The following is a 16049-nucleotide window of genomic DNA, read 5'->3' on the forward strand; positions in this document are numbered from 1 at the left end:
GGCTGAACCCAGCAAAGCTGAGCTGAATCTATTACAGCAGGACTTTGCCCTGCTTTAGGTTGAATAACCCACACCAGCTCCAGCAGAAGAATGCTTTGGGAGGATATACGAGGCTTGGCTTTAAAAACAGTATCTGCAGTGAAACCCTTTTCTAACAGCTCTCTTTAGCCCAAACGTTGCCAGTCACACCCGGCGTGGGGTACTCAGAGCTCCCAGGCTGCAGCCACATCTCCCCAGGGTTTTGGGGTGGCCGGGATCAGGCCTCGCTCCCTGCGAGCCCTGCCTGGTGGCTGCACAGTGTGCCCGGCTGGCAGCATGGCAGCAGAGGGCTGGATGCCCGGCACCCCGGCAGCCATTCGGTGAGGAAATGGACACGAGCTGAGCTACGCAGCCAGATCGCAGCTGGATCCAGCCCCGCTCAGACTTAATTCCCGTGATAAATGGGGCTCAGACTAACTTCTTCTACCTGAAACCACACCAAAAAAGCTCGACCCCAAAAAGCTCACGCTTTGGGGACGCAAAATCCCCCGCTGAGATTTCTGCAGCTCGAAGGACGCCGTTGCCTGACAGAGCCCTCTGAGAGCCGCAGCGGCCGCGCCGTGCCGTGCTGCTGTTTGTTTGCTTACTTTGTGCATGTGGCGGCATGCCCCGTGCCGCTTCCCCGCGCCGGCAGCTTCCTCCTGCCGCCGGCGTGCTTCGCTTGCCCGGCGAGGAGGGATGGAAATGATCCTTTTGAAGCATTGGGTGCAGGTGGCAAGCTGCCCCGAAACGTATGAGGGGAACACCAAAACTGGGGAGAGGGCTCGGAAGCGATAGTGGGAGGTTTTGACTGAGCTGCCCCTTTAACATGGAGGTGTTGTGGCAGAAACTACTGGTCCCAGGGTGCTGCGCTTTGTTTGATGCCCAGGCTGCAAGCCTGGCCGGGGAGGCAGCGCTGCATGCCGGGGCGCGTAGTCTGCAGTTCAGAGAAGGGGAGAGAGGGGAACAAAGGGAAAACATCCAAAAGCTGTGCCTGGCTTTTAGGGCTGGGCTTGTGAATGCACAGAGCAAGAAAGAGTGCTGCTGGTGCACCTGCTTGTCTGTTTAATGCACCTCCAGTCTGGGGCTGCATCCCCTCGGGCTCTGTGCAGGCAGGCCCAGCACAAAGCCGATGTTTGTTGTTTGGGCAGGGTGAGCCCGGCTCGCAGAGCTGGGGACGGGGGCTGCAGCTGCCCGCAGGCATTTCCACAGTGGAATGTGGGTCCGTGAAGGGGCTCAGGGGGGTCTGACGGGCTCCTGGCAGGGAGCACAGAAGGGCACCGGGTGTGAAAAGCATAGTCCTGCAGCAGTGCTGCGAATAAACAGAGTTTGTGTCAATAACGCAGAGTTCAGCGCCATGCTGCCAGGGAAGGAGAGCTGAGGACAGCTTGTGCTTTCACCTCTCGTGCCTGCCCAAACCTGGGAAAAGGCAAAGTTTAATGATTAAAGTACCTAACTGGGAACTGGAGAGATCTGGCTCCTCTGATCACCTCGCCGCCCCAAACTAAGCCGAACTCTGCACACACTTGATTTTACTGATCAGTTTCACCAAAAGCAAAATATTCTTACAGTAGTAATTGTTTTAATGACCATACTTATAATACAAATAATGAACGATTATACCTAGCAAGGAATTGCCCTAATGGCAGTAACGCCTGAGCCAGCTCCAATCCAACATTGCTGTGCCCCCAGCAGCCCCCACCCGGGGCTGGGCCTCGTTTGCTGTTAGTGCTTGAGCGAGAGGCTTGGAAGCAAGTGAGCAGGGGGCTGGGGACTGGTGGTAAAACGGAGACAACACTGGAGGCTCTCAAACTGGGGCTTTGCTGGGAAATGCCAGGCACTTCAGCATGGCGTCCGTTCCGGGGCAGGAACAGATACCCCAGTGTATCGCACACAGGCATCTCTCACGCGCTGCAGCACTTCTGTGCGGGACAGCCCGCTGATCTGCCAGCGAAAGGTGAGTGTATTTTATTAAATATGTGGGGATGAAGCGGGGGTGCGGGAGGTGCCCCCACACGCTGCCTCTCCCACCTGGCGGGCCCAGAGCACGCAGCCGCTGCTTGGGACCCGCTGTGGGTCGGCACTCAGGGACCGGGCTGCTTTGTATTTCCAGGTAGGTGGTGCCCGTGAAGGTGTTTGGCAGGGAGTGCGCACATTTTTGGGGAAAAAAACATGGAAAATGGCGTTGGGGAGCAGCGGGTGGCGAGGGCCCGGCGCGGGGAGCTGCAACGACCGGGACGCGGCGGCGCCGCGCGGGGCCGGCCGCCTTCCACGGGCTGTGCGGGACGGTCCCCGGCCTCCGTTGGCCACCCCTAAGCCCACGGTCGCCATCCCCGGGCTTTGGTCGCCATCCCCGAGGCCCGCTCGGCGTCGGCGGGCGGCGCGGAGCCGGCCCCGGGCCGCGGCCCCTCAGCCGGGGCCGGCCTCGCCTTCCCGGCATGCAGCGCGCCGCCCGTCCCCAGTGGGCCGCCATGTTGTCGGAGTGAAAGGCCGGGGGAGAGGCAGGCGGCGAGCGGCCTGGGGGGGGCCGAGATCCATCTTCATCCTACCGCTCCGCCCGTGAGTACCGGCACCGGAGCGGGCCCGCGGCGCGCCGCGAAGCCCAGCGGAGCCGCCGGTGGGGCCATATTGGCGGGGGGGCCGGGAGGAGCGGCGCCAGGCCGCCCCGAAGGCGAGCGGTGGCGGCGGGGCGCCCCGGCCGGCTCGGCGCCTCGGCCGGGAGTCGGGGCCGGGCCCCTTTTGTTAGCGGGGAGCGGCCCCCGGGGGGGTGGGGGGCGGCGATTCGGGGCCCGGTGTGGGTTTGGGGGGCGTTGTTTTGAGGGGGGGGGCGTTGTTTTGGGGGGCCTCGTCCCTCCCCGGGGGGGCCGCGGCCCCGCTTTGTTGGCTGGGGAGGAGCTGGGGGGGGTGGGGGGGGAGTTAAGGGGGAATTGGGGGGGGGATTGGGGGAAATTGGGGGGGTTGGGGGGGCTCGGAAGGAATTAGGGGGGTTTGGGGGGAAGCTGGGGAGGTTTGGGGAGGAACTGGAAGGAATTGGGGGGCCCTGGGGGGCCCTAACAGGCAGCGGGGACGAAGGGGAGGGAGCAAAAATCCAGACAATACTTTTGGGATGTGCTGGGTGACCCTGGGGGGGTTGTTGGTTTTTTTTTTCGGTGTTTTTTTTTTTTCCTTTTTTTCTTTTCCCCCCCTGCTTGTTTTTCTGGCTTTCTCTTAATCACAGTGTTTGGCCATTTTTAATTACACGCTTGCGATTTTTAACAGGAGATTCTTGTTTTGCGCCCCATCGGGAGAAATACTTGGTTTGTTGTTTTATTTTTTTTTGTTCTGTTTCGGTGCGTTTTTGTTGTTGTTTTTGTTGCCTTTTTTTTTTTTTTCTTTTGGTTGGTGTTTAATAACTTTGTTCTGAGCAGAGGTTTTATTAGACAGATCATGAGTAAGGAATTTCCTTTATTAAGAGTGAGGGAGGGGGGGTAAGGGGTAGAATTTATCTTACGATATTTTAATGGTGGCTGGAGCAGTTGGGCTGGCTATCGATTTACCCACTTCCTGCTGGGTCTCCCTGGGTTTTAAGGAAAACACAAGCTTTAACGTTAAAAGTTCTTGTAGGCCACACGGCTCTCAAACAATGGGTAGGCAGCTTTAATTTCCAGCCTAACTTTCCAAAAAAAAAAAAATTAAAAAAAATCACTGAAACCCTCTCACCTAGCCCATGATTTAACTTCCTGAAGCGCTCCTTGGGTGCTGATGTGAGTTTTTTAACCTGTCCTGGAGTTTTTGGAGGAGCGGCGGGGTCTGAGCACAAAGCTGGGCTCTCTGCGGCTCGGAGCTGCCTGGCGGGGAGACGTCGCTGCTCGCACTTCAAACTTGCTCCGTGATGTCTGCGAAGTTCTGTTGCTTGTGGAGAGTCTCATAATCTAAACTATTTGCCTCGTAATGATAACACAGAGCAGCTTATTTACATACTATGTTTTTTTTTTCTGGGGAAAAGGAAAGCTGCCTGCTTCAAGTGCTTTGTAGCCGTGTTCTCTCAAAATCTCCGACCGCTCTGCCTTTGTTTGTAGATGTGTAACTTTTCACGGGGAGCTGTTTATGCAGGAGAGGTTTATTGCATATTTTTGCTAAGAGTTTGGAAATGAAAAGGGCCCTGGTAGCCATTAGCTCTTTGCAGCAGTAGGTCTTGCAGCTGCTGGGTAGCTAATGAATGTGCGTTGTGTAGGTGACTGAACGTGTTTCTGATGCTCTGTGCGCTTTGAATGACAGTATTCAGCTGTCTGCTACATTTAACATGGCATTTCTATAAAAACACGTCTTGGAACTAAACTTGAACTACCCAGAATGCTCCTTTCCCCTTTGCTCCCTTTCAAAATGTCTCCTTTGCCAAGTTTTCTCTCTTGTTTAGAGCTGCCTCGTCTATATTCGACGAAAGAGGAAGCTGCTTGGAGTAGGAGTTGCCTGTGCAGAAATTCGTAGTACCTTTACCGGATCTTGTCTGAGATTGTCTGGAGGCTCAGACGACGTGATTTTTATAGCAGTGCAGTTCCTAACGAGCTGCATGCAGATTGAACAGCTGAGGTAGCAGGGCAGCACCCGTAGTGTTTGGGACCTCATTAAGCAAATAAGCAGAAATCCAGAATTTTACGAATTTTAAGTTTGCATTTAAAAAGAACAAAACTTGCCAGGATACTTTGTGTTGGCTGAATGAGTGCCTGGTACTCCAGTGGCACTCCTGCCTTGATTGAGGACCTGCCTTGTAATTTGCGAGGTGTAAACAAGGACGGCAGGCACTGGCGGTGCAGTTTGTGTCACGCGGTGTTCTTGGGGATTTTTTTCTCCCAGTTTTGTGGCAGCACTTCAGTCGGTGTCCTGTCCGTCGCATAAAGCAACGTGCTGCTTTCAGTGTCACGGGCGCCTTACGTGAATCTCACGCACGCTGACGAGACCTGAGAGCACAAAATCTGGGAGTTCTGTGTGTTGGTACCTGGTGTCACGTGGAGTTGCTAGGTTAATAGAACAACTGACGGTGTTGTTAGGAGTCAGACGTGGCCTCGTGGCCATTCCCCTCGGTTCCAAGGGGGCTGTGTTGCTGAGCGTACGAAGCCGAAGCTGCGAGGATTTAATGTTCCCTTTTCCTTCTCCCTTTCTCTCTGTCTCGCCTCCCTCCCCTCACCCCCCGTAGGTGTTGGTGGAATGAGCGTTGCGTGCGTGTTGAAGAGAAAAGCAGTGCTCTGGCAGGACTCGTTCAGCCCCCACCTGAAACAGCACGCTCAAGACACAGCTAATCCCAACATGCCTGTTGTACTGACATCTGGAGCAGGGTCCCAGGCTCAGCCGCAGCCAGCTGCAAATCAGGCACTTGCAGCGGGGACGCACTCCAGCCCTGTTCCCGGATCCATAGGAGTCGCAGGCCGCTCCCAGGACGACGCAATGGTGGATTACTTCTTTCAGAGGCAGCATGGTGAGCAGCTTGGGGGAGGAGGAAGTGGCGGAGGCGGCTATAATAACAGCAAACATCGCTGGCCTACTGGGGATAACATTCATGCAGAACATCAGGTAAAAAAAAGTTAAATGTTTCCAAACCGAGCATGTGAACGCACCGGGCTTGTGATAGACGCTTTTAATGACTTTTTTTTTTAAAAAAAAGCTTAAGGTGTTTTTTGTGTGGTTGGAATTACAACAGTCCTACTTCTTGTTTTCTCTTTTCAGGATTGCAGTGCCTTGCTAGCTATAAACTGAAATGTTTCTGCTCTAGACGGTGTTGAAATCCCAATCCTCTCTCTGACAGTCGAATGCATGTTTGCAAAATTTATCGTTCTCTTTATTGATTTTTTTCTTGTTTCTGTGTGTATGTGTGAACCAGTTTAGCAGTGACTGCTGCTGCTTTTCAGATCTGTTGCTGTAGTTAAATAATTCTTATGTAATGCTATTACAAAACTGCCAATGCATCTAGGTTGAGCTTTTACCATTCCCAATATCGAAAAACACAGTTCTGGACGTTGCTCGTGGTGTGTACGTCTCTGGTTTTCTTGCTTGTTTGTTTTGGGTTGTTTTTTTTAATGTTCTAATTGGGAGGGGAAGGTGCCACCAGTGTGCTCAGCTGAACTGAGAAGAGAACAGCGCAAAGAACATCATGAAACAACAGCACTTGTACAAACCCGCCTAACTCAGGGACTTAACGTTTCTAAAAGGGTAGTGGGCCAAAACATGCCTTGGTAGTAGTGTTTACTAGAAGTCCTTTCAGTAGTTGCATTGTCAGATGTGCTGCGACTTAAGCGAGCGCATGAGTCACTCTGGCTTGCCGACTGTGACCTGTAAGGAACTCGTCAAACACAGCAGTGAGCTAAGGAGACGTGCTTCCTCTGCTGAGGGTGGCACGAGAGCAGAGCCGAGGTGTAAGCACATTTTTAAAATGTATGATTCCCACAAATCTATTCAGAGCAGCAGACACAAAGCTTTTGCAACCTTTATTAATATCTCCTGCCTCTAATTTTTAAAATAAAAATGATCAAGCCCTTGTGCCTCTGCTGTGCCTCCCCGGGGGATGTGTTGTCATCCGGAGCATTTAAAAGCAAACATTGCAGGGAATTTTGCAACCTCACTGAAGTCAGTGTGTACATCAATAGAGAAGAAAGCCCAAGTGCCCTGTTAATTTGTTTTGTAAGAAAACCCATATAAAATGCTGCCGTGTGAAATAAGCAGCTGGAAGAATATTGTAGTTATTCCCTTCTGTGGAAGCACAATGCTTAGTTAAGTTATCCTTCCACAGGAGATAACTGTTGAAATGAGATGCAGTTTTATCAGTTAACTAAGCTTTCAGTCACTAAATGTACAGTTTGTTTCCAGAGACAGAGATGGAAGAGATTTGAATGTGCTTTAAGCAAAAGAAGCAATAAGCAAAAATTCTTCCTCAGTGGTTTTAACTTGTAGGTTTTAAAGTAAAAACTGTCTTGTGGTCTGATGTGGAGATGTTTAGGCAGGAGCTGCTGTTGTTTGGTTATTTGTGTAAAGATGACTTTATAAACTGAAAGATGTGTCATAAAATTCTTAGTTCTGTTTTCCTTCAACTCCAACTTTCATCTTCCTTTCTCTGAAAACCACTAAAAGCAAAGAGGACTCATGGGAGGTGGAGGGGGTGAGGTGGGGTGGACCTCGCAGGCATTACAAATTGCGCTGGCATTTGAACTCTTTTTACTGCATTCTTTTATAGTTGGGAGACTTAAAAACTCTCCCTGAAAGGATGCTACCTGTTACAGAGCCTTGTCCTCACATCGGCTGATGTGCTGCTTTTCCTCACCTTGGTTTTATTCAGAAGGTTCTTGAACCCAGTAATACAACCACTTGTGGCACTTACTGGGGAAAAACCAGCGTGCACCAGTTTGAAGAAACGTTAAAAAACCATGCACGTTATCTTTGAAGGCAGAACAGTTCTGAGAAGATTGTCTGGGTGGAATATACCTGCAAGATTAAGCCCCAGATGTTGTGCGTGGTGCTTTTTTTTTTTTTTTTTGTTTCCACATGTTCTGTGACCTGATGCTTAAGCAATACTCGCCCTAATGTAGTTAAGTTGGAACCGTCTGTCCTATTTCCTGGGGGGCTGTCCGTCAGCTGTAATGTATTTGCTCTTCAGTCCTGGTGTTTTGCATTCAGTGTCCATCCATAAACCAATCTTTGTGTTTTATTTCTTCGAAGTTAGCTCTGAGATGAGGCAGTAACCCTTTGCGCTGGTGTCTTATGCTGTATACACCAGTGATTGGTCTTTTTAAGTACAAATTTCTTGCTTCAGCCTTGCTCGGGTGCCTTTTTTTCTGCAGTTCTCGTTGCTTCAGGGTTTTACTCATGGGAAACAGAACGCAGGATACATGTAATCCCGATACTGCCATGCCTTTTGACTTTTTGGCCACCTCTGCATGTGTTTCTTAAATTATAAGTTCCTTGGAGCGGGAACTAGTCTTATGCATACAAAATGGTTTAATTCAATCTGGGCTTAATCAGGGTAGAATTGAATTTGTCCTGCAAGAACAGAAGAAGTGGAAGGAAGTGGTGCAACGTGCAGAGAGGTGGGGCATCCTTCTGGAGGTCTGCTGGGTCCTGATTTCTTGGAGATCAGGATACATTTGTATTACTGGACACTTGATTTAAAACTTCCAAATATACTGCAACTGTAGCCCTTCTCCTTGCCTTGAAGACTGGTTAAGAAAATCAGTAGCTAAAAGATAATGGAAAGTCAGAAAAACTAATTATAGGGTAATATAGGTTAATGTTTGCCTAGAGCTTAGGACCTCGTAATTAAAGGTAGAGGGTTTTTTTTTTTAATTGTTGAATCCCAGTTTTCTTCTTTATGTATGGAGACAGGCATCTGTCCCTGTCTGTTGGTGATAATACTCCAGTGGTTTTACAAAATGATAGTATTTCATCATGTGTTATTAAATGCTTGAGTGCTATGAGTCAGAAGTTATTTACACTATCTTTGCTTTCCATTTTTTATTGTGCTGGCTGTTTCTCTCATCTGTTTGTCCTTTGACTAGCAGCTCTGAGAATTGAGCTGTGAATGTCTTTAACAGTGATGACTGAAGAAAGTGTTTTTTCTGCTCCCTAGAAAGTAGGTAATGTCCTCTTGTTGTAAACGGGGAAAGTTGCATTTCTTTTATATTTTTTCCAAAAAGTTATCTTCCCTTTGCATTTTTGCCTTCTCCTTAAAAGGAAAAATGTTATATGGTAATACAAAATTTAGGAATTGAAGATACTTCTGTCACTTTGTGTATTTGGTTAATAGAGACACGGCCTCTGTCTAAATAGCTTGCGCTGTAAGTCCTTCAGCCTCAGCAGGAACAAAGAGGTGATGTTGAAATTCGACTTCTCCTAGACTTGAATGCCTGAACTCCTGAACAAACTTCCAGCTTTCTGCAGCTACAGGCATTGAAATTGTCAGACTCTTACATGGAGGACCCTTCTGCCAGCTGGGTCCTGGCTGCAGGACATACTTTTTCCCCCCAGAAGCAGCCAGATAAGGCTGAGTGTCAGTGTCTGCCAGTGATTCTGAGATTCAAACCAAGGCTGTAACTCATCTGCAGTGCCTCACGACTTCAGGCTGTGTGGGCAGACTGCTCGGCTAGCTGCACGAGGATGTTTTTATGCTGTTTGTCCTGCAGAAAATGGTTGGGGACCTGAACTTCCCTTTGCAGGGGTGAGTGGAGAGGTACGGGTTGGTTCCTGACCACTAAGGGCCCAGCTTGGATTTGACTTGCTTATGGAAGTCGCCTGTCTCGTTAAAAATCCAGCCAGCCACACATTCTCCTGAGGGAAATGAACAGGCAGTCGAGACGCTCAGCTGGGAGAAGTTATCAACACCGAGCAGGCTTTTAGGGAAATTGGGTGGGTTTTCTTGGATGGGGTCTCCTGTGGCTTGTTTGCGTGCGTGCATGTTCTTGAACTGGAGCAAAGAGAGTTTCTCTGGTGGTGGTCCCTCCTGAATTGCAGTAAATGGATATACTTAGACTGTCTGAATTGCAGTTAGAGTAATATGGGAGTTGCTTAGTAGAAGCAAATGATTTGAGGGATTAACTTTCTTTGAGAGCATGTTTAATTAATAATTTGAGACAATAGAACTCTGCAGGGATCATCTTCTTGAATGCGGGGAATTTTTCACATGCAGTTGGTGAAGAATAGTGAGAGCAACACGGCTGGAACTGGGTTTTCTGCTCGGATTTGCCCTCTGGCAACGTGGCTGCAGCTTCTGAACTGAGAAGTTGCATTGGAGTGGAGACAGAAGGTGATTCTGGCAGCTGCCCTCATAGAGCACAGCTATGCCAGCTGTGGTGCTGTGCAAACGTCTGGATGTGGTGGCACCTAACATTGGGGTGCCTGCTGGCTGGCACCGTGACCAGGAGATGCCTTGAAGTCGTGGCAGGGCCCTCTGCAATGATCGTGGAAGCTATGGAAGCCACAGCGTGTCTCCAGAGTGAATCCCATTTAAGTGACCAGATTTTGTCATCTGTCTGTGGAAGGCACCCTTGTGGTCTAAATAATTTGGCTAACTGGATGTGTGAGAGGTGCACAGTGCATGGCTCCGTTCCTGGGCCTTTTCTCACCCAGGTTTCATTAAGGCTGTTGAGTTTGGATGCGATAGCTCCAGGTATCACAATCAACTCATGAGGGCCTCTCTTACATGAACAAGGGGGTGACCATGCTGCTTTGGTACCGGGTGATGCAGACCAGTGCCCTCCTGAACTGCAATGCCTAGTTTGGCTGATGTATTTCACGGTGTTTCTCTCTAGTGAAGGAGAGGGGTGTCTTGGAGGAGGGGATTCAGAGCATTTAACTGAGTTTTCTGCGTTACACTGCCCTTTGGAAACCCCTGCTGGGGTTGGGGGCATGAGTAGCTGGCCACATTCTGTGTTTGTAGCTGGGCGCTGGGAAATCCTTTTCTTGTGGGGGAGAGGGGAGTGGGAAACAACCCTGACGTTTTCAGGAAGTCACTCTAAGAGTTTGTTCCCCCTGAAGCTGGGGGTCTGGCTGTCCCTGCCAGGCAGTTGCAAGCTGTCTGGCCGTAGCCGTGTTGGTGTGAGCAGCCCGGCAGCGCTGTGTCGGCTTTATGGTCGCTTCCTTGCTGCGGCGCTAGCTCAGGAAGAGCAAGAGATTTTCACACTATTGAACTCGCAGATTTCAATGCTTCAGTAAGACTTCAGGTATTTCACTTAATACGTGGTGCCCAAGCGTGCTTTGAAAAGAGCTTTGTTGGAGTAGGGTTTCTACTTGTTTTCTTCCTCCCCTGTATCCAGCTTTGGCTTCCACTTACCCGCTCTCTTGTGGTTTGAGTTGGTGTGGCCTATCTGGGCTTCTGCAGAGCAGGTTGTGATACCTGTAGCGTTTTTGTAAATGGGTGCCTGTTACAGAACAGAAACTTCACACAAGATGGCAGCCGAATAATCCATCCCCGGGAGTGCCGCAGTGGTAAATGTACACAGTGAAGTTTGACCGCTGGTCAGAAATCTCCTTAACAGAGCTGTTCCAGAGCACTGAATGCGGTGATGCCTCTGAGGACTGGTGCAGGTTTGTGTCTAGGTGGACGGTGAGAGGATTTTAAGGCTGTCTTCTCCGAATGATGTTCTTGCAGGTCTGTGAAGAACAAACTTGCCTTTGTTTGCGGATATCATGTGATGCTGCACTCCCTCTCCTCCAGTGATCTGCTCAAAGATACTGTGTTACTCCTCTTCCTTTGTTAAGGGCAACTTTTGTTCTAAGGCAGTTGTTTTTACTGGGAGCATCTGCCTTTGTTATTGTCTTGTACTGAAGCTCTGCTTCAGCCCCTGAGTCTGTAGTGGGGTAAAACTCGACTGGTTGTAACCCCCCAAGTGAGTCCCTCGCCCTGCTGCAAGCAGTCAGCGTGGCAAGGAGCTGCCTAAGGCTGTTTCTGACAGTGGTACTGAGCTTGGCACCGGACTGACACCTCGCTGGGTCCCTTGTTTACACCTCTTCCCTCTCTGAACTTAAACCTCAGAAGGTGAGAGAGAAAGGAAGAGCCCTCCAGGGGTCGGACGGGGCAGCCCTCCGTGGGGCCCTGAGTGCCTGCACACAAACGCTGACCTGAGCGCACGTCCCCAGGTACTGCCAGCTCCAGCGGGGCAGAATTAAGGTCGCCCCTTCTGTAATCTAATATTTTGGAGATTTGTGCCCCAACAATACGTGCCCAAGACATCAGAGGGTAACCTAAATTCCACGTTAATGAAGTGCTTCCCTCAGTGAATAAAATGTGAAGAAAAACATAATTAGCTAACTAAGCTGCGCCATGCTGAACGGCTGCCTTTCTTGCGTTTATTTCTGTACCCTGAATCATTAATCATCTTGGCTACATGCCATGCAAAGCATCAGCCAATCTGTAATTTCAATAGCTTTTTGCTTCGAGTGCTAATGGTAGTAGCAATTCTAACGATGAGCCCTTTACTACAAAAATAGTAGTTAAACCACCTAATCCTGCCTAATACTTGTGACTTCACGTTCTCTCTTTACTGACTATTGTTATAGGAGAGGACTAAAAATAGTGCAGTAATCAGTTGGTGGAACAACAAATTTTAACCCTGGATCTAGCTGTTAGTGGAAAGCCTGTTGTTGAGTGTGTGCTGCTTTTCTTATTGTCAGCTGGTAAATACTTTTTTTTTTTTCCTAGGTACTATATATAGTGTGCATGCATGCAAAGCAGATTTTTTTTTTTAAATAATGTGCTACAAGAGCTGTTCAAACAAGACAAATGCAGGCAGTCTCCCACAGCTGAGCAAGAGACATTTGTTTCCATCTGAAATTTGTAAACCCTTGGTGATAGTTAATTTAAAAGTCTTTAACAACTTGTAAGTGTATAAATCAGGTGCTACAAAGTATTTAGGCTGTTAAACCACTTGAAGTTACCTTTTTTGTTTCCCCTTTCCCTCTCTCCCTTCTAAGAATGTTTTAATCAGGCAGCTGTTTGAATATTTCTGTTTCTTGTCCTTACTGCCCTAATCCTGGCATTCGTGGAGTAATGTTTACTTTCTCAAGAAATGTTTCAGCAGAAAATAAAAGTATTTTTCCCCTCATTACAAATTGAGCAAGACTTAAATTGTGGGAACCTAACGAATGGAAACTTTTCAAGACACTTGCCTTTTCATACTTGCACATGAGTCAAATAAATATCCAAGAAATAATCACACTTTGAGGTTATGTGAGCACCTGTCAGGTACCTGTGCAGACTGAGAGCTTGGAATGTTATTTGTCTTCTGACAGAAACAAACACACAAACGCTACTCATTTTAAGAGCAGAGAAATCACAATTTTCTCTCCTGCCAAGTACAGCAGTAAGGTGATTTCATGTATTACTCTGCAGGAGTAAAGAGCAAACCAAGTGGTCTCGGGACAGGGAGGAGGTCGGTGCATCAGCACTGGGCAGAGCTTAAAATACAATTTTTGGAGGGCTTCCTGCAGGCTCGCCAAGAGCACAGCAGCAAAGGCCGAGCATTTCCCATGGATTTGTGGTCCTAGGGCCCTGCCTCTGCCTGTGCTGGTTGCCAGGACGGGAGATAAGGGGCTCTGGGCAGAGTGCTCAGAGCTTAGGGCAGAGTCTGTGGGATGCCCCGGAGTTCCTTCGCTTGGCTGGCAGGGCTGAGGGCAGCAGTCAGCCCTGTAATTTACTGCACATCAAAGATACTCTGGAAGCGGCCACTGGCGTGTTCCAGCACAGCCCAGTCCTGCCCTCGCAGTGCCCGGCCTCGCGAGGGTTTAGCAGATGGAGGCCTGGGTGCTTGCCTGCTGGTCAGAGGGGGAAGGAGAGCTGTGACCCGGGGCAGAGGCGAGGAGGAGTGGAGGAACCTGGTTTAAGAAAGTGCTGGGGAAGGAGAAAGGGAGCCTTTGAAATGGGGCTGCAGAGCTTCAGGGGGAGGGGGAATGGGGAAACTGGAGTTGGGGCTTGCAGAAGCAGCCTGCTGGTTTGCTTTGGTTACCCAATGTAATGTAATTGGCTTAATAGGAATAGATGGTTTAAATCTTCCTCAATCACCGGTGCTGCTAATAATGCAGACATTTGATCTCTTTAACATCGTACTACGTACAAAAATAAAAACCAATCCCTCAAGCTTCATGGTGTGCTCTTTAGAGATGATTTTTATTTATTTATGGATCATTGGCAGTAACTGTCTGGGTAGTTTTCAGAGAGAAAGCTGCTTTTCCACCAAAGAACTTTTTTTCCCACCATGTTTTTTTTTTTTTTTTTTTTTTAATTTGACCCCGGTCCCTCGTATCGGGAAATGTTCCTTGCATGAGGAGAGGAAGAAGAAATCCTGTGACTCTCCAGTGTGATTAAGGATGAAATTTAGCTTTTGTTAGTTTTGCAGCGTGTCAGTCTCGGTGAATATAAGCTCTGTAGAAATGAGGATTCCTCAGTCTATAAGGCCAGCGTGCGATCCCGGAGCGTGGTGCAGCATTACCTTTGCATTCGTATGTAAAGGTCACCTGAGGAGTCTGTAGCGCCCGTGTTTGTTTAATGTAAGGCACGGTGTTACCTCGGATTATTGACACTAATATTTACTTAAAATTACAATTCAGCTACTTTGCTGGTAGCTATCACTGCTGGGGGAAAAATACGTTTCTGGAATGCATTTCTAGAAGCTGCAGTGCCATTTCTCCTGGCACTGGAGATGGGGAAGGTAAATACACTGGTGCCCTCCTGTTAATTTGGTAGGTCCTTCAAGTCCCTGTTTAGTAATTGTGAGGACAGTTCAGGGCCCCGGTTCCTGTTAATTTAGCTGACTGCAGAATTCCTTTTGACAAGTGCCATTTAGCCCTGTGGGCCTTGTTGTTTGCTGGGTTAAATTTAACAGCAGGTTTGAGCTGGCAGCACAGCGTGCCCGCTAGGTGCTTGGCTTTCGGGTGGGTTTGCACCCAGCTTGCTGGGGGCGATGCTTCTGCAGGGAACCCACGGACCCTGCCCGCTGCTCCTGGGGTCACAGCTCCCCAGCACTGCTTTGTGCCAGAGCTGTGCCATGGCTGGGTCTGTGACAGTGTCCTTTGGGGGGGGCCTGGGGACAGGGAAGAGAGCTTTGCCTGGGTTTGTGCATGCCGGGTCTAGCACCAAATGGCAGAGCGCTGCTGCTGGTTCGCTGCCGCCCCCATTTCTGCTGCGTCCATGCAGTGAAGTGCTCCAGGTACAGGCAGGGACTGGTGTCCGGGTGGTTTGGGAGTGAGGAAACGGTTGCTTCGGAGTTGTTGTCATTCAGTTTTGCAGAGATGAGGCCCTTGGATCTAATTGAGAGGGGAAAAAAATAAGTGATTGCCCCGTGTGAGCTGGCTCCCTGGCAGGACGAGCTGCTCGAGGGGATGCAGAGCCTGGCGTGGGGCTGCCGGGAGGCTCTGCTGCTGCGTAGGAGGCTGAGTTTTGAAAGTGGCCATTGACCTAGAGATAAATAGGTTTGCGTTGCTGAAATCTGCAGTGGCAAAGAGTAGAAAGCGTTCTGCTTTGTTTTGTCCTTTCCAAAGCAGGCGGTGGGCGTCAGCACTGTGGAAACTTGGAAGGGCCGGGGTTCCTCCACGGCCTCACGTGGCTGAGACCAAGGGGCTTTGATTCAGGGGACTGAAAACAAGAACTGGAGGTGTGACCTGGAGTGACCGTGTGCTGAGCCATACAGCTGAATCCTGCTTCATTTTTTTTTTTTTTTTTTTTTTCAGAGCAAAGGTGAAAATGGGTTAAGAGGCTTTGGAGAGGCCGGGGTGAAGCAGCCCCGGGGTTTGCTGTAGCTCCTCAGCAGGGCACACGGTCTGGGGAAGCAGCTGTGAGCTGGAGCGTGCTCCAGTGACACACTTTGGTATATTGGTGTGCATGGAAATCGCTCTCCTTGAATGAGATCCTCATTAAGTTTGAGATTTACATAATTCCTGAGCGTGCAGGCAGCGCAGCGTGAAGGTGAGGAGTGCTCCCGCGCAGTGACATCGCGTTGTAGCGCTCATTCAGGAGCCGTGCTTCTGACAGACGGCCTGAGTGGTGCTGAGCTGGCTTCAGAAGCAAGCTTGCTGGTTTGCTGTGCTACCAGAGAGTGGAAGCACTCCTCAGAGGGGGTCAGGAGGTGTCTGTCCTGTGGGGCTGGTAAGGACGGACACGTTGTTTCACTCCGCAGAGGCACGGTGCTGCGAAGAGGCTGCCGTGGGGCTGGGAGCAGAGGCTGGATGTGTAGGATCCCTTACACGGTGGCTGTGGCAGAGGCCTGACCTCTCCTTGTGCGATTCCTGACGTTTCTCGGGGTCACCTCTTCCTCCAAGGAACCAGGTGAGCATGTCACACACAGATAGCAGGGCACTGCTTCCTTGGGCAGCCAGTTTATCTTGGCACGGCCCGCTGGACTTCTTTCAAAACTCGAGATCAGTGAGAGAAGCAGAGAACCAGACTTTATGGTAATCAAATCTCGTACGCAGCAGTGCTAACCTGTGAATGAGCTCTGCCTCAGTGCACCTCCTCGCTTCCAGTGCTTGCACTGTTGTGGCTCTGTCTCACAGGTCTGTGCTCGTTCTAGGCCAGGGAGAGT

General features: G+C 49.8%; 1 protein-coding gene across 10 annotated transcripts in view; it reads left to right on the forward strand.

Annotated features, from left to right (window-relative positions):
• The first annotated feature begins 2422 nt into the window (after positions 1–2422).
• Positions 2423–16049, forward strand: part of PUM1 (pumilio RNA binding family member 1) — a 71009-nt gene continuing 57382 nt past the window's right edge. For all 10 annotated transcript variants that reach the window (XM_068658179.1, XM_068658181.1, XM_068658182.1 and 7 more), the window contains exons 1-2: positions 2423–2577; positions 5192–5565. In XM_068658179.1, the coding sequence (XP_068514280.1) occupies positions 5203–5565 (363 nt within the window). In that variant the 5' untranslated portion in view covers positions 2423–2577; positions 5192–5202. The remainder of the gene's footprint in view (positions 2578–5191; positions 5566–16049) is intronic.

The sequence above is a fragment of the Anas acuta genome, chromosome 21, assembly GCF_963932015.1.
Source record: "Anas acuta chromosome 21, bAnaAcu1.1, whole genome shotgun sequence".
Lineage (NCBI taxonomy): Eukaryota > Metazoa > Chordata > Aves > Anseriformes > Anatidae > Anas > Anas acuta.